Source organism: Bombina bombina, chromosome 6, assembly GCF_027579735.1.
Source record: "Bombina bombina isolate aBomBom1 chromosome 6, aBomBom1.pri, whole genome shotgun sequence".
Classification (NCBI taxonomy): domain Eukaryota; kingdom Metazoa; phylum Chordata; class Amphibia; order Anura; family Bombinatoridae; genus Bombina; species Bombina bombina.
The window spans coordinates 907259903-907283009 of record NC_069504.1 but is presented as its reverse complement, the minus strand read 5'-3'; the positions used below and the strand labels follow the sequence as shown (position 1 = coordinate 907283009).

The following is a 23107-nucleotide window of genomic DNA, read 5'->3' as shown; positions in this document are numbered from 1 at the left end:
GAGGTAACAGAAAAGTGCATGAACGGAATTGGGAAGAAGTGAAATTAGAGAAAACATTGTGAAACTTGCAAACAATCTTGAATTGGAATGTGAAGTGAAAGATGTAGAAGAGCTGTTAGATAATGAGTCAAAAGAACTTTCAAATGAAGATCTAATAGAACTGGAAACAGAGAGAGTTGCAGAGGAAAAAAAGAAGGGAGGAAGAAGACAAAGAAGAAGAGCCAGAGAAGAAATTCACTGCAAAGGGGTTGGCTGAAGGCTTTAAAGTGCTAAATAAAGCTGTCTCCTGTTTTGAAAACATGGACCAGAATGTTGAAAGATTTAACAAGGTTGACCATCAAATTCAGAATGCTGTGCGTGGCTATCGTGAAATCTATGAGGAGAAAAGGAAACAAACGATGCAAACAAAGCTAAGGATGTTTTTTGAAAATAACACGGCATCTGAAACCCCTCCAGCCTCAACCCACCAAGATGATAGCTCTGATGACTTGCAGTCAAGTATGAATCAAGAGTGATGATTACTGTACAGTACATTTCACCTTTTTATACAGGACATACTGTACATACTGTACCTGTAAAAGGTAAAAAAAGAAGTAAAAGAAAAAAGTTGTTACTTTTTTTTCTTAAAAGTTTAAAGTAAATTAAGTGTTAAAGTTCCTGTACTCCTGTACACCTGTACAGTAAAGTACAGGTATACAGGTACTGTACTACAGTAAAGTACAGGTATACAGGTACTGTACTACAGTAATGTACAGGTATACAGGTACTGTACTACAGAAATGTACAGGTATACAGGTACTGTACTATAGTAATGTACAGGTATACATGTACTGTACTACAGTAAAGTACAGGTATACAGGTACTGTACTACAGTAAAGTACAGGTATACAGGTACTGTACTACAGTAATGTACAGGTATACAGGTAATGTACTACTGTAAAGTACAGGTATACAGGTACTGTACTACAGTAAAGTACAGGTATACAGGTACTGTACTACAGTAATGTACAGGTATACAGGTACTGTACTACAGTAATGTACAGGTATATAGGTACTGTACTACAGTAAAGTACAGGTATACAGGTACTGTACTACAGTAATGTACAGGTATACAGGTACTGTACTACAGTAAAGTACAGGTATACAGGTACTGTACTACAGTAAAGTACAGGTATACATGTACTGTACTACAGTAATGTACAGGTATACAGGTACTGTACTACAGTAATGTACAGGTATACAGGTACTGTACTACAGTAATGTACAGGTATACAGGTACTGTACTACAGTAAAGTACAGGTATACAGGTAATGTACTACAGTAAAGTACAGGTATACAGGTACTGTACTACAGTAATGTACAGGTATACAGGTACTGTACTACAGTAATGTACAGGTATACAGGTACTGTACTACAGTAAAGTACAGGTATACAGGTACTGTACTACAGTAAAGTACAGGTATACAGGTACTGTACTACAGTAATGTACAGGTATACAGGTATTGTACTACAGTAAAGTACAGGTATACAGGTACTGTACTACAGTAAAGTACAGGTATACAGGTACTGTACTACAGTAATGTACAGGTATACAAGTACTGTACTACAGTAATGTACAGGTATACAGGTACTGTACTACAGTAATGTACAGGTATACAGGTACTGTACTACAGTAAAGTACAGGTATACAGGTACTGTACTACAGTAATGTACAGGTACTGTACTATAGTAATGTACAGTACATATGTTTTTGTATTTCATCTTCAAATACTGTACAATTATTGTTTTTATTTTATACAGTACTGTACAGCTGTAATACTTTAATGTAATGTTCGCATACTGTACAGTTATTGTTTTTGTTTTATACCGTATTTTTGCAAAGTACAGGTACAGTAAATATTATTTTATTATTTGCACAGTACAGGTACAGTACAGTAAATGTTATTTTATCAGAGATATGTAAAAATATGTATTTATGTATTTATGAATAAATAGAACATTATTCTGTTATGTGCAGAACATTGGAATGTGAAATATTCATATTTTCATGTTTTGTAAGTGCAAATGAGAATATGCCATTGTGTTTGCATGAGAGTGGGTGTTTTATTTTCACTTTTTTTTTTCTCCATTGACTACTATGGGAGAATACTTGAATGCTCACGCAATATTCTAAGTTTGGATTTTTACGCTCGTCAGGTTACCGCAAAAGCGAAAACAGTTTACTTTCAACTGATAATAGGAACGCAACTCAATGAGCGCAATAATCTTACTTCTAGTGCAATTAACGCTCAAGTGGGAGCGTTAAAAAGTGCTCCACTAGTAATCTGGCCCAAAATGTTTAGTTATACATAATGAAACAACTTTCTAATATATTTTAATTATTTATGTTATCCTCCTTTCATGTAATTTAGCTCTGAAAATTGAGCAATTTCTAATTCTCAGAACATGAAAAGCACTCTGCTGCCTTCTTAAGGCAAATTATGTTATATATCTGTGACTAATTGGCTTTAACTGATAACTGCAAAACAGCACATTTTATACTAATTTTATGACAGTGTCTAAGCTTGTTGTTTGTGGACTAAAGCCAAATACTGTCCCTTTAATTCCATGCTTGGTGAAATCAGAATTTTATTTAATTTTAAAATGTATTTAATATTTGCTATTTTAGATATTGTAATATATTTACAATAAGATTGTAAAAAGTGACTAAAATAATAATTTGTATCTTCAGATATTCAGTTAGTAATTTTTATTTAATAACATAGTTAAAATGAATGTAAACTTTCATGAATCAGTGCCGGGTTTTTAAAAATACTATTAAAAACAGGGGCACTTTCATTCATGAAAGTTTACAATGCAGCATTTTTTACAAATACTTACCTTTCTATTCTGCAAAACCGGATCGGCAATCCCCCGCCCGTAGGTCCTCTGTACATACGTCACCAATGACGAAACCGGCTTCCTCCAATCATGGCTTCCCCCCCAGATCGTCCATCTTGTGAGGCCACGTGTTGATTGGAGGAAGCTAGTTTCGTCATTGCTGTGTAATTACAGCAGAAGCTGCGGGCGGAGGAACGGCCATCCGGCTTTGCAGAAGAGAAAGGTAAGTATTTTTTTAAAAAACGCTGCAAAGTAAACTTTCATGAATGAAAGTGCCCCTGTTTTTAATAGTATTTTTAAAAACCGGGCACTAATTCATGGAAGTTTACATTCACTTTAAGGAATATTAAATATTTGTGGTTTGAAGAGGAGAACTAAGGCTAACTGTGGAACCGTAATTTATACTTACCTGAAGTTACATTACCATCGAAGTTCTATCTTCAAACTAGTAAGGAATTCAGACAATCTTCCAGCTTGTTTGTTCACTACTATGGTACTCGTAAAGGGCAGAAGGCTACTACTGTAGTTTTAGCCCCTTGGCTCAAACAGGTAATCACAAGTCCTTCTTGGTGGCGAGAAATTCACCCCCTAAATTTATCACAAGTTATTCTACAAGATCAGTTGCAACTTCTTGGGCTTTAAAAATGATGCATCTTTGAAACAGAATTGCAAAGCTGCAACATGCTCTGCTCTGCATACCTTTTAAATATTACCGTTTTGGGGCGCAATCAAATATATGGCGCAGGTTTCGGCACAAGCGTGGAAACCTGCGCCGTCCGTAATTTCACCTTGCACATCGGGGTATTACATAAACCCCGCCGGCAGTTCATAAAGTGCCATAAATCTGATAAACTAGCGATGTCCAGAAATGAGCGTAAAGACAAATTTCTGGAGTCGCTAGTGACTTACGGCACTTTAGAAACTGCCGGCGCCTAAGAAAAGTAAATAAAATAACAAATCTCCCGTAAAAGTCTAACACACCTCATAAAAAATAAGCCTGACACGTAAAACCCCTATATCCGCAATCCCCCCCTCTCATTACTAATATTAAATGTATTAACCCCTAGACCGACAACCCCCAACGCAATATGCCTATTTAAACTATTAACCCCTATATCCACCATCAAACCCACACCGCAAGTAATAACTAAATTATTAACCCCTAAATCCGCCAACCCCAACATCGCAAACTACCTATTAAAAATATTAACCCCTAATCCGCCATTAACCCACAACGCAATAAACCTAATCAAGCATTAACCCCTAAACCGCCATAGCCCACAAAGCAATAAACCTAAGCCCTAACCTAACCCCCCTAAATAAACTAAAATTAGCTAATTTACAAAATACTAAAGTTACCATTAAATATAAAAAAATTTACACTACTTCTAAAATACAAATAAACTAAGTATAAATTAAAGGGGCAGTCTAATCAAAATTCAGGAGTAGACTGTCCCTTTAAGTAAGAATTACAGAAAATTAAAAAAAAATAAGATTACAGAAAATAAAAAATAAAATTACAAAATGTTAAATAAATTACACCTAATCCCTATGAAAATAAAAAAGCCCCCCCAAAATAAAAACATCCCCTAATCTAATCAACCACCAGTAGCCCTTAAAAGGACTTTTTGCAGGACATTGCCCCAAGATAATCAGCTCTTTTACCTGTAAAAAAAAGTACAATACTCCCCCCCCAACATTACAACCCACCACCCACACACCCAACCCTACTCTAAAACCCACCCAATCTCCCCTTAAAAAAACCTAACACTACCCCCTTGAAGATCACCCTACCTTGAGCCGTCTTCACCCAGCCGGGCACAAGTGGACCTCCAGAGGGGCAGAAGTCTTCATCCGATCCGGCCAGAAGAGGACATCCAGACCGGCAGAAGTCTTCATCCAGGCGGCATCTTCTATCTTCTTTCATCCGGAGCGGAGCGGGTCCATCTTGAAGACATCCGACGCGGAGCATCCTCTTCCATCCGACGGCGACTGAAGAATGAAGGTTCCAAGATGGACCCGCTCCGCTCCGGATGGAAGAAGAAAGAAGATGCCGCCTGGATGAAGACTTCTGCCGGTCTGGATGTCCTCTTCTGGCCGGATGAGATGAAGACTTCTTCCCCTCTGGAGGTCCACTTGTGCCTGGCTGGGTGAAGGGATACTGAACCCAATTTTTTTTCTTTTATGATTCAGATAGATTATGCAATTTTAAGCAACTTTCTAATTTACTCCTATTCTCAAGTTTTCTTCGTTGTCTTGGTATCTTTATTTCAAAAGGCAGGAATGTAAGCTTATGAGCTGGCCCATTTTTGGTTCAGACCCTGGATAGCGCTTGCTGATTTGTGGGTACATTTAGCCATCAATCAGCAAGGTGGGTGCTGAACCAAAGATGGGCTGGCTCGTAAGCTTACTTTCCTGCTTTTTCAAATAAAGATACCAAGAGAACGAAGAAAAATTATTAACTGGAGTAATATAGAAAGTTGCTAAAAATTGCATGCTGTATCTGAATCATGAAAGAAAAAGTGTAATTGCGTAAATCGCGATTGCCCTCATCTGATCGCGTTTACTTTCAAGTCGTAATAACTGCGGAAAGCCTGCTGTGTGCAAACCCTTACCGATAAAAACCTTATCACTCGGGTGCAAACGTTTGCACTCCACTCATAATCTAGCCCTTTATATACAAATATCAAGGTGTTTACTGTCCCATTTTACCAATTTTGACACATTTGTATGCTCCTACTCTGTCCAAACTCATTTAGCCTAGTAAAGAACAAAATAAAATAAATTCATGATTCCTATAGGTTTTGTGTATTATACAGTGTATAACATGTATTTGTAAAAAAACAAATTGCTTGCCCTGCTGAGATACTGAGCATAGCTATAGCTGGAGATTATATTATTTTTTTTTTATTTATGCATCAGAAATTATTCACTGCAAAAAATAAACATGCAAAAAAAATGTTTTATAAGCATTTAAAACTGTCATTTTGTTAGAAAAGTATGCTTTGTTTTTCAGGCCTAGGACACACCTTTTGAAAAGACGCTCGATTGTTTATTTTACTTAATTTCCTGTGGCCAATTAGGGACAGATATAAACAACTTCCTGTTCATATCAACCAATCACTAGTCAGCAATGTAACTATCTTTGAAGGTATCCTACTAGCACAGAATGAGTAAAGTTTTATTGTATTTGTGGGGTCCTTGTAAATCACGACGTCTTGGGTTTTGTTTTTTTCCAGATATGTGGTTTTTTAATAGAGGTCACTCAAGGTGCATTTTGTTTGTATCTAGTTAGTTCTCTCACCTCTTTTCAGAACACTTACAGGCCCATTTATCAAAGGTCTTGCGGACCTGATCCGACACTGCGGATCAGGTCCGCAAGACCTCGCTAAATGCGGAGAGCAATACGCTCTCCGCATTTAACATTGCACCAGCAGCTCACAAGAGCTGCTGGTGCAACGCCGCCCCCTGCTGACTCGCGGCCAATCGGCCGCCAGCAGGGAGCTGTCAATCAACCCGATCGTATTCGATCGGGTTGATGTCTGGCGATTCCTGTCCGCCTGTTCAGAGCAGGCGGACAGGGTTATGGAGCAGCGGTCTTTTGACCGCTGCTTCATAAGTTGTGTTTCTGGCGAGTCTGAAGACTCGCCAGAAACACGGCCCTTCAAGCTCCATACGGAGCTTGATAAATGGGCCTGTTAGGGTGTTTTTCCTCTTTTAATGAATTAAATGATGCAATTAAATTTAAACTACTATTACTTTATTTTAAGAGACTAAAACATATCGATCTTATATTTTAGCACCCACAGAATAATTGTGTAAGTCAGTGACACAAACATAAAGAGGCATGGCCTAATGAAAATCTCTTACTCACTGTCTGGATGTGTCATCTTCTCCACAGTGTTACTAAAGGGCCCATCAATTCCAACTCCATTAGACTGAACTGCAAATTCATACCTAGTATATGGTCTCAGGCCACGGACCAGGATCTCTTCAGTGGCACTGAGAAGATTTAATAAAATGTAGGAAGAATAGATTATATTCAACAGATAGACAGACAGATAGACAGACAGAAACAGAGAGAGAGATACAATAGATAGATAGATAGATAGATAGATAGATAGAGAGAGAGAGAGAGATACGATAGATAGATATACTGTAGATAGATAGAGATACTGTAGATAGAGCGAGAGAGAGAGAGAGAGAAAGACATAGATACCTGCTGTAGTATGTGACCAGCGAGGTATTCTTAGTTGCCCATGGTGCACAACGTACAGTGTAGTTCACAATTTTGCCAGTGATAAAGGCTGGTCTTCTCCACTGTACCAACACTGATGTGGAGCTGTTGGACACTGCTTCAATATGGCTGGGAGGATGTAGGAGGATTCTTTGAGAATGGAGGTCTGCGACAGGAAGAAACAACAATGAGATGCTCTTAATTATGGAAATATATATATGCTTATGAATAGAATCTGGACAGCTTCCTTATACAAACATAGATGATAGTAGTAAAGCCAAGATAAATGTTATATCACTAACAAATTTTGATGGCATATTTTCCCACTTCAGTTAAAGGTCAGTAGCAAAGATTTGTAATTGGTTCCTACCTGGTGGTATAGATGGGATGGGTTTGGTCCTCCCCTCCCAGAATGCAGTCTGTCCTTCTTGATTTTTATAAAATGCCACCAGTTTGACTTGGTACAGCTGCCCAGGGACTGACAGGAAAGACATTGCATACACAATTCAATTAGTTTATTTTTAACTTAGGTCAACACATTTGTTTTTGTATTATTTTTACTTATTATTTTCCTTTGTATCCTTTGTCTATGCACCTGTAGGACTGATATCAAAGTTTTATATTCCCTCCCCACCACATTTTTTTAAGATTCACTGGATTTTAGAAAGAGAGATAAAGTAGCTGCACAATATTATTTGTTTATTAACTTTTTAACAGCTTAATTATTCTAGAAATTGTAGTTCTTTTGATATTTGAATTTTAGAATGTTCCCCTTAACATGTATTCTTTTATTAAAATGAAAGAATGTTTACATTTGAATATTACATTTCAATATTGATTCCCATAGCCTTACACTAAAGTCTATTATAAAACAACATTTAAATATATCATTAATCAGATGTCCCATCACTGGTATATTGGTTACATTTTTTTTTTTTTTGTTCATTATTTCTGTGTAAATAATTTGCCTATCCCAAGTAAAAAAATCTATGTATGGCTAGTAAAAGAGGTTTAATAAAAAGAATGAAACTGGATGTCGCTGGAATCCAGACGCACCCTCCATCTTTCCAGCCTTGTGTTTAAGAGCCTTTCTGGGAAGCTCCCACCCTACCTGAGCAGAATGCTCTCCCCGGCTGTTCCCACCTCCCATATCCTCCGATCCAGTACCATCACATTATTTAGTCTGCCTCCATACAAAAAGAAAGCAGCTCGATCCTCCTTTTCCTACAGATCACCACAGTTATGGAACGACCTCCCGCACACTTTAAAACCTTCCCGAAGCCTAAAATCCTTTAAGAGATCCCTCTCTACATATCTCAAAACAGAATGCACCTGTCATGGTTGATTATATATTTCCTACCTGTTCTATGTTAAATTTTGCATATGTTATGGATTAATAACAGAATTTATGTTTACCTGATAAATTACTTTCTCCAACGGTGTGTCCGGTCCACGGCGTCATCCTTACTTGTGGGATATTCTCTTCCCCAACAGGAAATGGCAAAGAGCCCAGCAAAGCTGGTCACATGATCCCTCCTAGGCTCCGCCTACCCCAGTCATTCGACCGACGTTAAGGAGGAATATTTGCATAGGAGAAACCATATGATACCGTGGTGACTGTAGTTAAAGAAAATAAATTATCAGACCTGATTAAAAAACCAGGGCGGGCCGTGGACCGGACACACCGTTGGAGAAAGTAATTTATCAGGTAAACATAAATTCTGTTTTCTCCAACATAGGTGTGTCCGGTCCACGGCGTCATCCTTACTTGTGGGAACCAATACCAAAGCTTTAGGACACGGATGAAGGGAGGGAGCAAATCAGGTCACCTAAATGGAAGGCACCACGGCTTGCAAAACCTTTCTCCCAAAAACAGCCTCAGAAGAAGCAAAAGTATCAAACTTGTAAAATTTGGTAAAAGTGTGCAGTGAAGACCAAGTCGCTGCCCTACATATCTGATCAACAGAAGCCTCGTTCTTGAAGGCCCATGTGGAAGCCACAGCCCTAGTGGAATGAGCTGTGATTCTTTCAGGAGGCTGCCGTCCGGCAGTCTCGTAAGCCAATCTGATGATGCTTTTAATCCAAAAAGAGAGAGAGGTAGAAGTTGCTTTTTGACCTCTCATTTTACCAGAATAAACAACAAACAAGGAAGATGTTTGTCTAAAATCCTTTGTAGCATCTAAATAGAATTTTAGAGCGCGAACAACATCCAAATTGTGCAACAAACGTTCCTTCTTCGAAACTGGTTTCGGACACAAAGAAGGCACGACTATCTCCTGGTTAATGTTTTTGTTAGAAACAACTTTTGGAAGAAAACCAGGTTTAGTACGTAAAACCACCTTATCTGCATGGAACACCAGATAAGGAGGAGAACACTGCAGAGCAGATAATTCTGAAACTCTTCTAGCAGAAGAAATTGCAACCAAAAACAAAACTTTCCAAGATAATAACTTAATATCAACGGAATGTAAGGGTTCAAACGGAACCCCCTGAAGAACTGAAAGAACTAAGTTAAGACTCCAAGGAGGAGTCAAAGGTTTGTAAACAGGCTTGATTCTAACCAGAGCCTGAACAAAGGCTTGAACATCTGGCACAGCTGCCAGCTTTTTGTGAAGTAACACAGACAAGGCAGAAATCTGTCCCTTCAAGGAACTTGCAGATAATCCTTTCTCCAATCCTTCTTGGAGAAAGGATAGAATCTTAGGAATCTTTACCTTGTCCCAGGGGAATCCTTTAGATTCACACCAACAGATATATTTTTTCCATATTTTGTGGTAAATTTTTCTAGTTACAGGCTTTCTGGCCTGAACAAGAGTATCAATAACAGAATCTGAGAACCCTCGTTTTGATAAAATCAAGCGTTCAATCTCCAAGCAGTCAGCTGGAGTGAGACCAGATTCGGATGTTCGAACGGACCTTGAACAAGAAGGTCTCCAGGCCCATTTATCAAGCTCCGTATGGAGCTTGAAGGGCCGTGTTTCTGGCGAGTCTTCAGACTCGCCAGAAACACAACTTATGAAGCAGCGGTCAAAAGACCGCTGCTCCATAACCCTGTCCGCCTGCTCTGAACAGGCGGACAGGAATCGCCAGACATCAACCCGATCGAATACGATCGGGTTGATTGACAGCTCCCTGCTGGCGGCCGATTGGCCGCGAGTCAGCAGGGGGCGGCGTTGCACCAGCAGCTCTTGTGAGCTGCTGGTGCAATGTTAAATGCGGAGAGCGTATTGCTCTCCGCATTTAGCGAGGTCTTGCGGACCTGATCCGCAGTGTCGGATCAGGTCCGCAAGACCTTTGATAAATGGGCCTGTAAGTCTCAAAGGTAGCTTCCATGGTGGAGCCGATGACATATTCACCAGATCTGCATACCAAGTCCTGCGTGGCCACGCAGGAGCTATCAAGATCACCGACGCCCTCTCCTGATGGATCCTGGCTACCAGCCTGGGGATGAGAGGAAACGGCGGGAATACATAAGCTAGTTTGAAGGTCCAAGGTGCTACTAGTGCATCTACTAGAGTCGCCTTGGGATCCCTGGATCTGGACCCGTAGCAAGGAACCTTGAAGTTCTGATGAGAGGCCATCAGATCCATGTCTGGAATGCCCCACAGTTGAGTGATTTGGGCAAAGATTTCCGGATGGAGTTCCCACTCCCCCGGATGCAATGTCTGACGACTCAGAAAATCCGCTTCCCAATTTTCCACTCCTGGGATGTGGATTGCAGACAGGTGGCAGGAGCGAGTCTCCGCCCATTGAATGATTTTGGTCACTTCTTCCATCGCCAGGGAACTCCTTGTTCCCCCCTGATGGTTGATGTACGCAACAGTCGTCATGTTGTCTGATTGAAACCGTATGAACTTGGCCTTCGCTAGCTGAGGCCAAGCCTTGAGAGCATTGAATATCGCTCTCAGTTCCAGAATATTTATCGGTAGAAGAGATTCTTCCCGAGACCAAAGACCCTGAGCTTTCAGGGATCCCCAGACCGCGCCCCAGCCCATCAGACTGGCGTCGGTCGTGACAATGACCCACTCTGGTCTGCGGAAGGTCATCCCTTGTGACAGGTTGTCCAGGGACAGCCACCAACGGAGTGAGTCTCTGGACCTCTGATTTACTTGTATCTTCGGAGACAAGTCTGTATAGTCCCCATTCCACTGACTGAGCATGCACAGTTGTAATGGTCTTAGATGAATGCGCGCAAAAGGAACTATGTCCATTGCCGCTACCATCAAACCTATTACTTCCATGCACTGCGCTATGGAAGGAAGAGGAACGGAATGAAGTGTCCGACAAGAGTTTAGAAGTTTTGTTTTTCTGGCCTCTGTCAGAAAAATCCTCATTTCTAAGGAGTTTATTATTGTTCCCAAGAAGGGAACCCTTGTCGACGGAGATAGAGAACTCTTTTCCACGTTCACTTTCCATCCGTGAGATCTGAGAAAGGCCAGGACTATGTCCGTGTGAGCCTTTGCTTGAGGAAGGGACGACGCTTGAATCAGAATGTCGTCCAAGTAAGGTACTACTGCAATGCCCCTTGGTCTTAGCACCGCTAGAAGGGACCCTAGTACCTTTGTGAAAATCCTTTAAATCCACCGTGGTCATGAATTGACCTTCCTGGATGGAAGGAAGAATTGTTCGAATGGTTTCCATCTTGAACGATGGAACCTTGAGAAACTTGTTTAAGATCTTGAGATCTAAGATTGGTCTGAACGTTCCCTCTTTTTTGGGAACTATGAACAGATTGGAGTAGAACCCCATCCCTTGTTCTCCTAATGGAACAGGATGAATCACTCCCATTTTTAGCAGGTCTTCTACACAATGTAAGAATGCCTGTCTTTTTATGTGGTCTGAAGACAATTGAGACCTGTGGAACCTCCCCCTTGGGGGAAGCCCCTTGAATTCCAGAAGATAACCTTGGGAGACTATTTCTAGTGCCCAAGGATCCAGAACATCTCTTGCCCAAGCCTGAGCGAAGAGAGAGAGTCTGCCCCCCACCAGATCCGGTCCCGGATCGGGGGGCCAACATTTCATGCTGTCTTGGTAGCAGTGGCAGGTTTCTTGGCCTGCTTTCCCTTGTTCCAGCCTTGCATTGGTCTCCAGGCTGGCTTGGCTTGAGGAGTATTACCCTCTTGCTTAGAGGACGTAGCACTTGGGGCTGGTCCGTTTCTACGAAAGGGACGAAAATTAGGTTTATTTTTGGCCTTGAAAGACCTATCCTGAGGAAGGGCGTGGCCCTTACCCCCAGTGATATCAGAGATAATCTCTTTCAAGTCAGGGCCAAACAGCGTTTTCCCCTTGAAAGGAATGTTAAGTAGTTTGTTCTTGGAAGACGCATCCGCTGACCAAGATTTCAACCAAAGCGCTCTGCGCGCCACAATAGCAAACCCAGAATTTTTCGCCGCTAACCTAGCCAATTGCAAAGTGGCGTCTAGGGTGAAAGAATTAGCCAATTTGAGAGCACGGATTCTGTCCATAATCTCCTCATAAGGAGGAGAATCACTATCGATCGCCTTAACTAGTTCATCGAACCAGAAACACGCGGCTGTAGTGACAGGGACAATGCATGAAATTGGTTGTAGAAGGTAACCTTGCTGAACAAACATCTTTTTAAGCAAACCTTCTAATTTTTTATCCATAGGATCTTTGAAAGCACAACTATCTTCTATGGGTATAGTGGTGCGTTTGTTTAAAGTAGAAACCGCTCCCTCGACCTTGGGGACTGTCTGCCATAAGTCCTTTCTGGGGTCGACCATAGGAAACAATTTTTTAAATATGGGGGGAGGACGAAAGGTATACCGGGCCTTTCCCATTCTTTATTTACAATGTCCGCCACCCGCTTGGGTATAGGAAAAGCTTCTGGGAGCCCCGGGACCTCTAGGAACTTGTCCATTTTACATAGTTTCTCTGGGATGATCAAATTCTCACAATCATCCAGAGTGGATAATACCTCCTTAAGCAGAGCGCGGAGATGTTCCAACTTAAATTTAAATGTAATCACATCGGGTTCAGCTTGTTGAGAAATTTTCCCTGAATCTGAAATTTCTCCCTCAGACAAAACCTCCCTGGCCCCCTCAGACTGGTGTAGGGGCATTTCAGAACCATTATCATCAGCGTCCTCATGCTCTTCAGTATCTAAAACAGAGCAGTCGCGCTTACGCTGATAAGTGGGCATTTTGGCTAAAATGTTTTTGATAGAATTATCCATTACAGCCGTTAATTGTTGCATAGTAAGGAGTATTGGCGCGCTAGATGTACTAGGGGCCTCCTGAGTGGGCAAGACTCGTGTAGACGAAGGAGGGAATGATGCAGTACCATGCTTACTCCCCTCACTTGAGGAATCATCTTGGGCATCATTTTCAGTGTCACATAAATCACATTTATTTAAATGAGAAGGAACCCTGGCTTCCCCACATTCAGAACACAGTCTATCTGGTAGTTCAGACATGTTAAACAGGCATAAACTTGATAACAAAGTACAAAAAACGTTTTAAAATAAAACCGTTACTGTCACTTTAAATTTTAAACTGAACACACTTTATTACTGCAATTGCGAAAAAGTATGAAGGAATTGTTCAAAATTCACCAAAATTTCACCACAGTGTCTTAAAGCCTTAAAAGTATTGCACACCAAATTTGGAAGCTTTAACCCTTAAAATAACGGAACCGGAGCCGTTTTTAACTTTAACCCCTTTACAGTCCCTGGTATCTGCTTTGCTGAGACCCAACCAAGCCCAAAGGGGAATACGATACCAAATGATGCCTTCAGAAAGTCTTTTCTATGTATCAGAGCTCCTCACACATGCGACTGCATGTCATGCCTCTCAAAAACAAGTGCGCAATACCGGCGCGAAAATGAGGCTCTGCCTATGATTAGGGAAAGCCCCTAAAGAATAAGGTGTCTAAAACAGTGCCTGCCGATATTATTTTACCAAAATACCCAGATTAAATGATTCCTCAAGGCTAAATATGTGTAATATATGAATCGATTTAGCCCAGAAAAAGTCTACAGTCTTAATAAGCCCTTGTGAAGCCCTTATTTACTTTCTGAATAAACATGGCTTACCGGATCCCATAGGGAAAATGACAGCTTCCAGCATTACATCGTCTTGTTAGAATGTGTCATACCTCAAGCAGCAAAAGACTGCTCACTGTTCCCCCAACTGAAGTTAATTCCTCTCAACAGTCCTGTGTGGAACAGCCATGGATTTTAGTAACGGTTGCTAAAATCATTTTCCTCTTACAAACAGAAATCTTCATCTCTTTTCTGTTTCAGAGTAAATAGTACATACCAGCACTATTTTAAAATAACAAACTCTTGATTGAATAATAAAAACTACAGTTAAACACTAAAAAACTCTAAGCCATCTCCGTGGAGATGTTGACTGTACAACGGCAAAGAGAATGACTGGGGTAGGCGGAGCCTAGGAGGGATCATGTGACCAGCTTTGCTGGGCTCTTTGCCATTTCCTGTTGGGGAAGAGAATATCCCACAAGTAAGGATGACGCCGTGGACCGGACACACCTATGTTGGAGAAATTGTTTTTGTATTTTATTGTAACCTATTGTATCAATGCAATGTTTTGTGGACCCAGGACATACTTGAAAACGAGAGAAATCTCAATGTATCCTTCCTGGTAAAATATTTTATAAATAAATAAATAAAATAAATAATTTCTATTAATAATCATAAGACAAAGGACTGGACTTCTTGCTTTGAGTTTCCGATCAGTAAGAGATAATTGTAACATTTTTACTCACCTAAGTGAGTTATCTCATATTGCCTGCGTTTCTTTTTTAATTTGATGGGTCCTACATCCCAGTTGTCACCTCTTTGCGGACAGGAGACAGCCATAATTGTGGCAGGACATGCTGTACGGTAAAACAATCTGAACCCAGAGGGGAGCTCACTTGGGGGCAGTTGCCAACTGAGAGAAAGGGAGTCTGTGCGGGCACTGACCTTCAGTTGGATTGGAGATAAGGTTACTGTGCAGAGAGAGGAAATAGAAAATAGTGATTAATAGAAAGGATTGTCTAATTGGCAAAATGTCTCCACTCTTTAATCACCTATACCACAATTACAATAAATTGAGGTAAAGATGAGATAAGGGCAATTGCATAAGAATGAAAGAGAGGAAGGTGTGTCATATTATTCATGAAAAACAAATAGATTTAAAGGAATATTATAATGCAATAATAAAAAACTCTAATACATTAGAAAATTGTATTTTTGCACAAATTCTTGCAGGAGTTGCACTCCAACAGTCTATGGCAGGTTTGTTCAGTTATAAAACAAGACTTAATGGAAATTAACAGAAACTGAGTCACACACATGACTATGCCCTACTGAATACTCAACGATTTGGCACCTTGTGTTTGGTTGTCTTTGTCAAGAGTGCGGTGTTGGACCCAGTCTGAAAATGCTCCGTAACCTGCTGTGGTGCTGGCAGAGATCCTCGCCTTGTATATCATGCTGGGCAGCAGAGATGAGAGAATAACCTGCGTTTCATTTCCTCCAATCTCCACAGTGTAAATCACACCTGAGAAAAACAGAGGAAATATCAGAAATATGATGAAACTAGGGAGGGCAAAGAGTTTATTTTTTTAATCTGAGAACCCTATACAAATGCCCTTTTCAGGGCAATGTGTAGCTTAGGTTTTTTTTCAGAGGTAGGTTTTTTATTTTGGGGGGTTGGTTGGGTGTTGGGTTTTACTGATTTCTTTAGGGCAATGCCCTACAAAAAGCCCTTTTAAGGGCTATTGGTAGTTTATTGTAGGCTGGGGTTTTTTTTTTTATTATGGGGGGCTTTTTTATTTTTATAGGGCTATTAGATTTGGTGTAATTGTATTTATTTTGTTTGTTATTTTTTGTAATTTAGTGTTTGTTATTTTTTGTAATTTAGTATTTTTTTATTTTTTGTAATTGTAGATTTAATTATTTAATTAATTGATAGTTATTTTAATTTTAGTATAATAGTTTAAACATAGATTTTTTAATTTCCCAGGTAAGTTTTTATTTATTTTAAGATAGGGATCTTGTAATTTTAATTTAAAGTTAGGTGGTTGTTAGGTTTAGGGGTTAATAGTTTAATTTATTTTTTGGCGATGTGGGGGGCTGTCGGTTTAGGGGTTAATAGGTTTATTTAGTGGCAGTGATGTGGGTGGCCAGAGGTTTAGGGTTTAATAACTTTATTTAGTGGCAGTGATGTCAGGGGGCGGTGGAATAGGGGTTAATATCTTTATTACAGTGTGGGCGATGTTGGGGTGCGGGGAATAGGGGTTAATAAACTTATTATAGTGTTGATGTCGGGCAGCGGCGGAATAGGGGTTAATAAATTTTATTAGTGGCGGCAATGTTGGGAGCGGCAGATTAGGGGTTAATATGTGTTGGTATAGGCTGCGATGCAGAAGGGCCTCGGTTTAGGGGTTAATAGGTAGTTTATGGGTGTTAGTGTACTTTGTAACACTTTAGTTATAAGTTTTGTGTAACAGTTTTGTTGCGCAAAACTCATGCTGCTCTCAGATTGCGGAACAGATTGTGTTGGTATAGGCTGTAACACAAGCATTTTAGCCTTGTAAACTTGTAATGGCAGCACTATGGAAATCCCATGCAAAAACGTCATTTTTTTGAGTGCGGGACTGACGTTGTGTTACAGGCTAAAATGCCTGCGGTATAGCTATACCCACAAGGCTGCGTTGCTGTTTTAATGCTCAAATGGCCATTTTTTCAGCATTAAAACACGAACGCAAAACTTGTAATCTAGGTGACTGTGAGCTGTTTCCAGTGAGAATATTCCAGTTCATAGAGAGCTAATGTGTTAATAGGGTTGTTGCAGTGCTGATATTCCAGCCATGGGGTGTTGATTATTTTCCAGAAATATTGTGGTGAGGTGGGTGATTAATGCTGTGGTGAAAATGACACAACATTTATAACTATCAAAGCTTAATACTAACACAGGGTGGTTAATTAGTTTTACAATATTTTCCAGAACAAATCTGTTTTGATGTTAATGCAAGAAATATTGCTGAGGTGTATGAAAGATCTTAATGTAGTCAGTGACTTGAGTTCAGTGGGAAGGAATATTGATTTTCTTGTTGGGAAATTATCTCCATGTTGAGAAATTAGTTTTCAGGTGCAATTAATGGCAAGACTGGAACACACTCTCTTCTCAGAAAAACTCTTAAACTCAAGAATCAAGGATTCAGTAACCAAGTGGTCAATACATGCACTTTCAAGTAAAAGCAACGAAACAGATACTAAGCACAAAGGAGACAGTATATCTGTTCTCTCAGAAGAAACAGATCCAAGAATCAGGTCATTCTTGACCAAGCTAGAACCAAATAAAATAGCATCTACTTATATTGCTCTTTCTTTTGGATCACATGAGAAAGCAGATCTAGATAAAAGACACATGCCAGTGCAGCTTTTGCAGACATAAGATGATCCTTGTGTCTGGCAAAGTATTTGTAAAGACCATTATATCTAATTCTGGTACATTTTCAGAAAACATATATGCAAACAAATATTTTCCTAAATAAATAATATACAATAATCTGACCCATAGCTCCAAAACAACTTATATATGAGGGAACATACAGCCCTAGACAGGCCCTCCTAGGACAAGACTAAAGCATCTTGACTTCTCTTATATCAGTGGAGATGATGACCATACCTAGGATGCAAACTTTAGCTACTACTTATTCTGTCCAACAGGCTAACAAGCCATGTAAAGCCCAGTCATAGTTTATAAATGCACCACAAGCAAGGATCTAAATATATAGAGTACATCGTAAAACCTACAGGAGGAGGCTAGGGACTGTTGCCCTGCGACACCTGTGGTAGGCCTGCGACTAACTCCCATAGGGTGTGCTTGTGCCACTACCCATTCTTCAAAGACATCAATCAGTCTGAGCACCTTTCTCACAAACACCTGGAGCACCTCCCTTCTTTAATGGTAGAAAATCACCATTAAAGTCTATGGAGATTGTTGTAGCTAAATGATTAGATAAGTTATTCTAAGGGGTTGTGATTAACCCTAAAGTTTTAAAACAAAAACAAATTGTAGTAAAAATAGTTCACTTACCCTGAAAATGTACGCAATAGATAACAAAATAAAGTTAAATTAAAACTACCTTCCACTCAGATATAAATGAAACAGAGAAAGTAATTTGTATATTATATTATATTTCTTTTAGTGGTAGGACTTTCTGTAACATCAGGAGATATTCAAACTAATGCACACGATGAAATAGATTTCAATAATAACTAGACTGCAACAAAGACACCCACAATTTAACAAAAAAAATCCAAATTTATTGACAAAGCTCCATCTAAGCAATAAGGAAAAGTGGATAATGAGCCAAACTACAGCATTAAAGTAGTAGATTCAATCACAAACAAATGTCTGCTTAATCGGGGATGTTACAAAACACTATAACTGATTATTTGCTGCACTAGAGTTAGCAGTGCCTAGAAAAAAAATCCTGAATATATCATCCAAAGAGAATAAATGGGTCATCATGAATACATTCAAACTCTTCCTTAAAACAGACACTTCCCATCATCCATAGTCACACCAAACTTGACCTTTATTTGACTCAGATCCCCTCTACAATTGCGATTCTCTCTATATACTCCCTCTCTTCTCAAAACGTATTGGATGGCTTATATATCATATTTCTATCCACTGTCTATCCACTATATCTTCAACCCCTCAAAACTAATGTTTGGGGTCAGATATTTTATTTGACCCACACACTCAGTCATCGATTATAATCCATTTACTTTATCATCATCTCTCCTTGATTACAGCAACTACATCCTCAAAGGCATTCCAACTTTGTATTCAGTTTTAAAGGGACAGTCTACTCTAGAATTTGAATTGTGTAAATAGAAAGATAATCCCTTTGTTACCCATTTCCCAGTTTTGCACAGCCAAAATGGTATATCAATATACTTTTTACCTCTGTGATTACCTTGTATCTAAGCCTCTGCAGACTTCCCCCTTATTTCAGTTATTTTGATAGACTTGCATTTTAACCAATCAGTGCCCTCGCATAGGTAACTCCATGGGCGTTAGCACAATGTCATCTATATGGAACTCATGAACAAACTATCAAATGCATTGAGATAAGATGTGGCCTTTAAGGGCTTAGAAATTAGCATATGACCCTACCTAGGTTTAGTTTTCAACTAAGAATACTAAGAAAACAAAGCAAATTTGCTGATAAAAGTGAATTGGAAAGTTGGATAAATTGCATGCCCTATATGAATCATGAAAGTTTAATTTTGACTAGACTGTCCCTTTAATGAATAATATTAACATTAGGCAAAATAATACAGTAAAATATGTTTGAAAACATACAATTTCTTTCATAGGCAAAATCATTATCCAAGGAGTCAGATTTAATCCATGAGTGTTGAAGGGACAGCGTTAAATACATAAATTAGTATTTCATAAGGAATGTCATGAAATAATGAGTAACAGATACGTACCGCCCATCTGAGCAGCGTACTCAATGCGATATTCAATAATATTGCCATTGCTCAGCTCGGGTGGAAGTGGATGCCACTTGATGTGGAGATCAGATGCAGACTCGCTACTCAGGGACAGGATGGGTGCAGCAGCCGGTACTAATAGACAAAGACACATTAATACTCACTATGCTCTCTAACTATTCACAACTTTTTTGTATCCTACCTGAATGTGTATATCAACCTATGACTGTGAAGATATAATGAACAAACAGGTGGATTTAAAATGAGCTATGAAAACAGGAGCTGAAATTAAGCATTTTGATAGACCTAGGAATATATATTGTGCACTGTAAGCTTCAGCTGAGACTATATATTATAGAGATATAAAACGCATGAGCAATATTAACATTCGGTAAACTTTCCATCCAACAAATTACTTATTTGTCATTCACTGAGTGTATCCTTATACTTCACTGCTCTAAGAGGTTAGCATGACAAAAATGAAGGTGTTCTCTAATGACGTATACTGTCCATAGAGTAAGGCCATTTAACAGATGATAGCTTTAAAGAGCAAGTGAGAATGAGCTCTGAGCTGGGACCCTACCCTATGACATGCATATCTAAAGGACTGGTGTGCTCTCCATGCAGCCCTAGAATTTCCTTTAAAAGTATAAAAGATTTTGGGCTAGATTACAAGTGGTGTGCTAATTTATTGCACACCCGTAAATGGGAAAATTCGCCCATTTGCGGGCGCGCAATAAATAACCATTATTACAGTAAGCATGCCTAGTTACCCAACTTCTTATAAGGCAACATTAATTTGCCAATACTATCTATATAAAGTGTATGCAGCATTTGTTTATTGCTCCCTTCCCTCAAACACTCTCCCATGGTCTCCATCTTATGTCCATGATATGTTCATATCTGTACATTTACCTTCATCCCATGTTTTAACCTCTACTGGCTGTGAGGTACGACTGGCACCTTGCTGAGAATAAGCCACAACGTAGAAAGTATAGCTGGTCCCAGGCTCTAGATCTTTTACGTGAAGTTCTGTCGTATCATTATTCACCGCAAACTGGTATTCCATGTTATCTGAGTATTTGTAGATAGAAAGATATACCTAAGTACATTATAGCATGCATAATAATAATATGTGAATATTACACACAGAAAATTATACAGAGTAGCTTTTGGTAGTCATCTTCAATGCTTAGTCAATGGACATACCTCCATTTTTGGTGTAGTGCAGAGAAAACCCAATAACCCGCTCCCAATTGCTCTCAGGTTGCTCCCAGTTCACAGTCACCATTTTGCCGGACACTGCCTGAGCCCGCACAGCTTGTGGTGGGCCAGGCAGACCATCTTGCACTGTCACATACAGCTTAGCAATGGCACAGGAGCTGCCCAAGTCATTCTCTGCCACACATTGATAATACCCAGCATCTTCCAAGGCTATCTGTGTGATCACCAGGCTACCCTTTGTTTGAATCCTGACTCGTCCATTGGAGGATAGTATATGTCCATTCTTTAACCACGAAATTGATGGCTCTGGATCCCCCTCTGCTCTGCACACAAAACGAGCAGTGCCAGCACGAGCACGTGTAATGGTTTCTGGGGGATGAGCAATAACTGGGTGGGCTGAAATAAGAATAGAAAAAAAAGAAAAGGACATTGTGTGACTTACGTTTGTTTTATAACTATCAAATAAAGCAATAGATTACAAAGTATGAAAACAAACTTTAATTGGACCAGCAGTATAAATAACTACTTCAAAATATCCATAATGGTGTTCAGAGAACCTACATGGTTTATGCATAGGTAGTCTGAGTATAGCAAGTGGTAATATACAGTAAAGGGAAGCACTTAAAACACAAAGGAACCTACCTAGAACACGCAGATGTGCAGAAGCTGTGACAAAATGGCGGCTAAGTGGCTTGTTAGCTCGGCATACATATATCCCAGCATGATACGGCTGAGCTTGTGGAATCAGGAGATTGGCCTCCCCCAAAAGCGTAATGTCAGAGGAGATCGGTTTTCCATCTGCAAGGAGAAAGTTGCATTAATTTCTGTAATATATTTATATATTTAAATAATTCCCATGCATCTCCGTTTACAAATTGATATCATTTCCTGTGAAATTTTAAATGTGTTGTTATTTCATTTTACATATTTCTATCACTTCTACAGGCCTCCATGGGTTAAGAGTAAAGGGATGAGCAGATGTCTCCAACCACCTGACCCAAGCTATTTTAATTAACATACACTTTATTTTGTTTGTTTTTAGTATAAAGTGCCTATATGTTCAGGGTTGTATAGACCAATGTTTCTCAAATCCAGTCCTTAAAGCCAGATGTTCATGATATCTCAACTAGAGCACAGGTGAAATAATCCACTGATGGGTGAGAGCAGGTTAGTAAGTAACCATGGTTGCTGATCAGCTGATTATTTCCCCTGCGCTCTAGTTATAATGAAAATATTGCTTGTTAGGACTTAGGACTGGCGTTGAGAAAAACTGGTATAGACCCACAGGCCTCTAGTTATTAAGGTCTGGTGGACCTGATCCGACACTGCGGATCAGGTCCGCCAGACCTCGCTGAATACGGCGAGCAATACGCCCCCTTCAGACTCGCGGCCAATAGGCCCCCAGCAGGGGGGTGTCAATCAATCCGATCGTACTCGATCGGGTTGATTTCCGGCGATGTCTGTCCGCCTGCTCTGAGCAGGCGGACAGGTTATGGAGCAGCGGTCTTTGTGACCGCTGCTTCATAACTGCTGTTTCTGGCGAGCCTGCAGGCTCGCCAGAAACACGGGGCATCAAGCTCCAATTGGAGCTTGATAAATATGCCCCATAGAATGGAATAATGAAAGTAACATAATTATTATGATAGTAACATGGAATCTGAAAAGATTACATATTTTCTCCTTGTAAATAGCACGTAATCAGGATAAGAATTCATGTAAGCTGACACACTCTGCTGTGGTAAAAATGAATCCAGGTTGTATTGCCTTTTATTTTAGCTTTCTGGGGAAATGGGATCAAGTAAATAACCAAGAATTAGAGTGGTAAATTCTGACTGGTTTATTACTTAACTAATCTGAAATCTTTAAAAAAAAAAAAAACTCTACATAAAATAAACCAGGTTTAGACTGACATCTTATAAATGGGGAGCATAAGGCACCATTGTTGCTGTGGCTAGAAGAAGAATTATATTGGGCTTGTGAACAGATCATCTTCATGAGCTGTTTAGATACTTGAATGTCCGGAGGGTTTAGCGCTGGGGGTCTGGTGTGGTTTAGGCTGACAGTGGGATGAGGGGTAGTTAGGGTGGAAGGCATTAAAAACAGATCATACTCGCTGTGGTGTGTGCAATGCAGTAGGGGACTATGTTGTATGTTTTTTTATGCAGAGGTGCTCACGGCAGAGGGGGGGTTAAATAGTATTGAATAGTTTGTGAAAGTTTTTCTGGTTGAATGAAAGAAAGGGCATTTTAAAATGTCTCTGATTTTTTTTATAAAATGGT

General features: G+C 39.7%; 1 protein-coding gene across 2 annotated transcripts in view; it reads right to left on the bottom strand.

The window, feature by feature from the left end:
• Positions 1–23107, bottom strand: part of IGDCC4 (immunoglobulin superfamily DCC subclass member 4) — a 149079-nt gene that overhangs the window by 34361 nt on the left and 91611 nt on the right. For both annotated transcript variants that reach the window (XM_053718539.1, XM_053718540.1), the window contains exons 6-14: positions 21471–21626; positions 20814–21224; positions 20520–20678; positions 19602–19739; positions 15475–15645; positions 14867–15091; positions 7488–7595; positions 7100–7283; positions 6755–6882 (exon numbers count right to left, since the gene is read on the bottom strand). In XM_053718539.1, the coding sequence (XP_053574514.1) occupies positions 6755–6882; positions 7100–7283; positions 7488–7595; positions 14867–15091; positions 15475–15645; positions 19602–19739; positions 20520–20678; positions 20814–21224; positions 21471–21626 (1680 nt within the window). The remainder of the gene's footprint in view (positions 1–6754; positions 6883–7099; positions 7284–7487; positions 7596–14866; positions 15092–15474; positions 15646–19601; positions 19740–20519; positions 20679–20813; positions 21225–21470; positions 21627–23107) is intronic.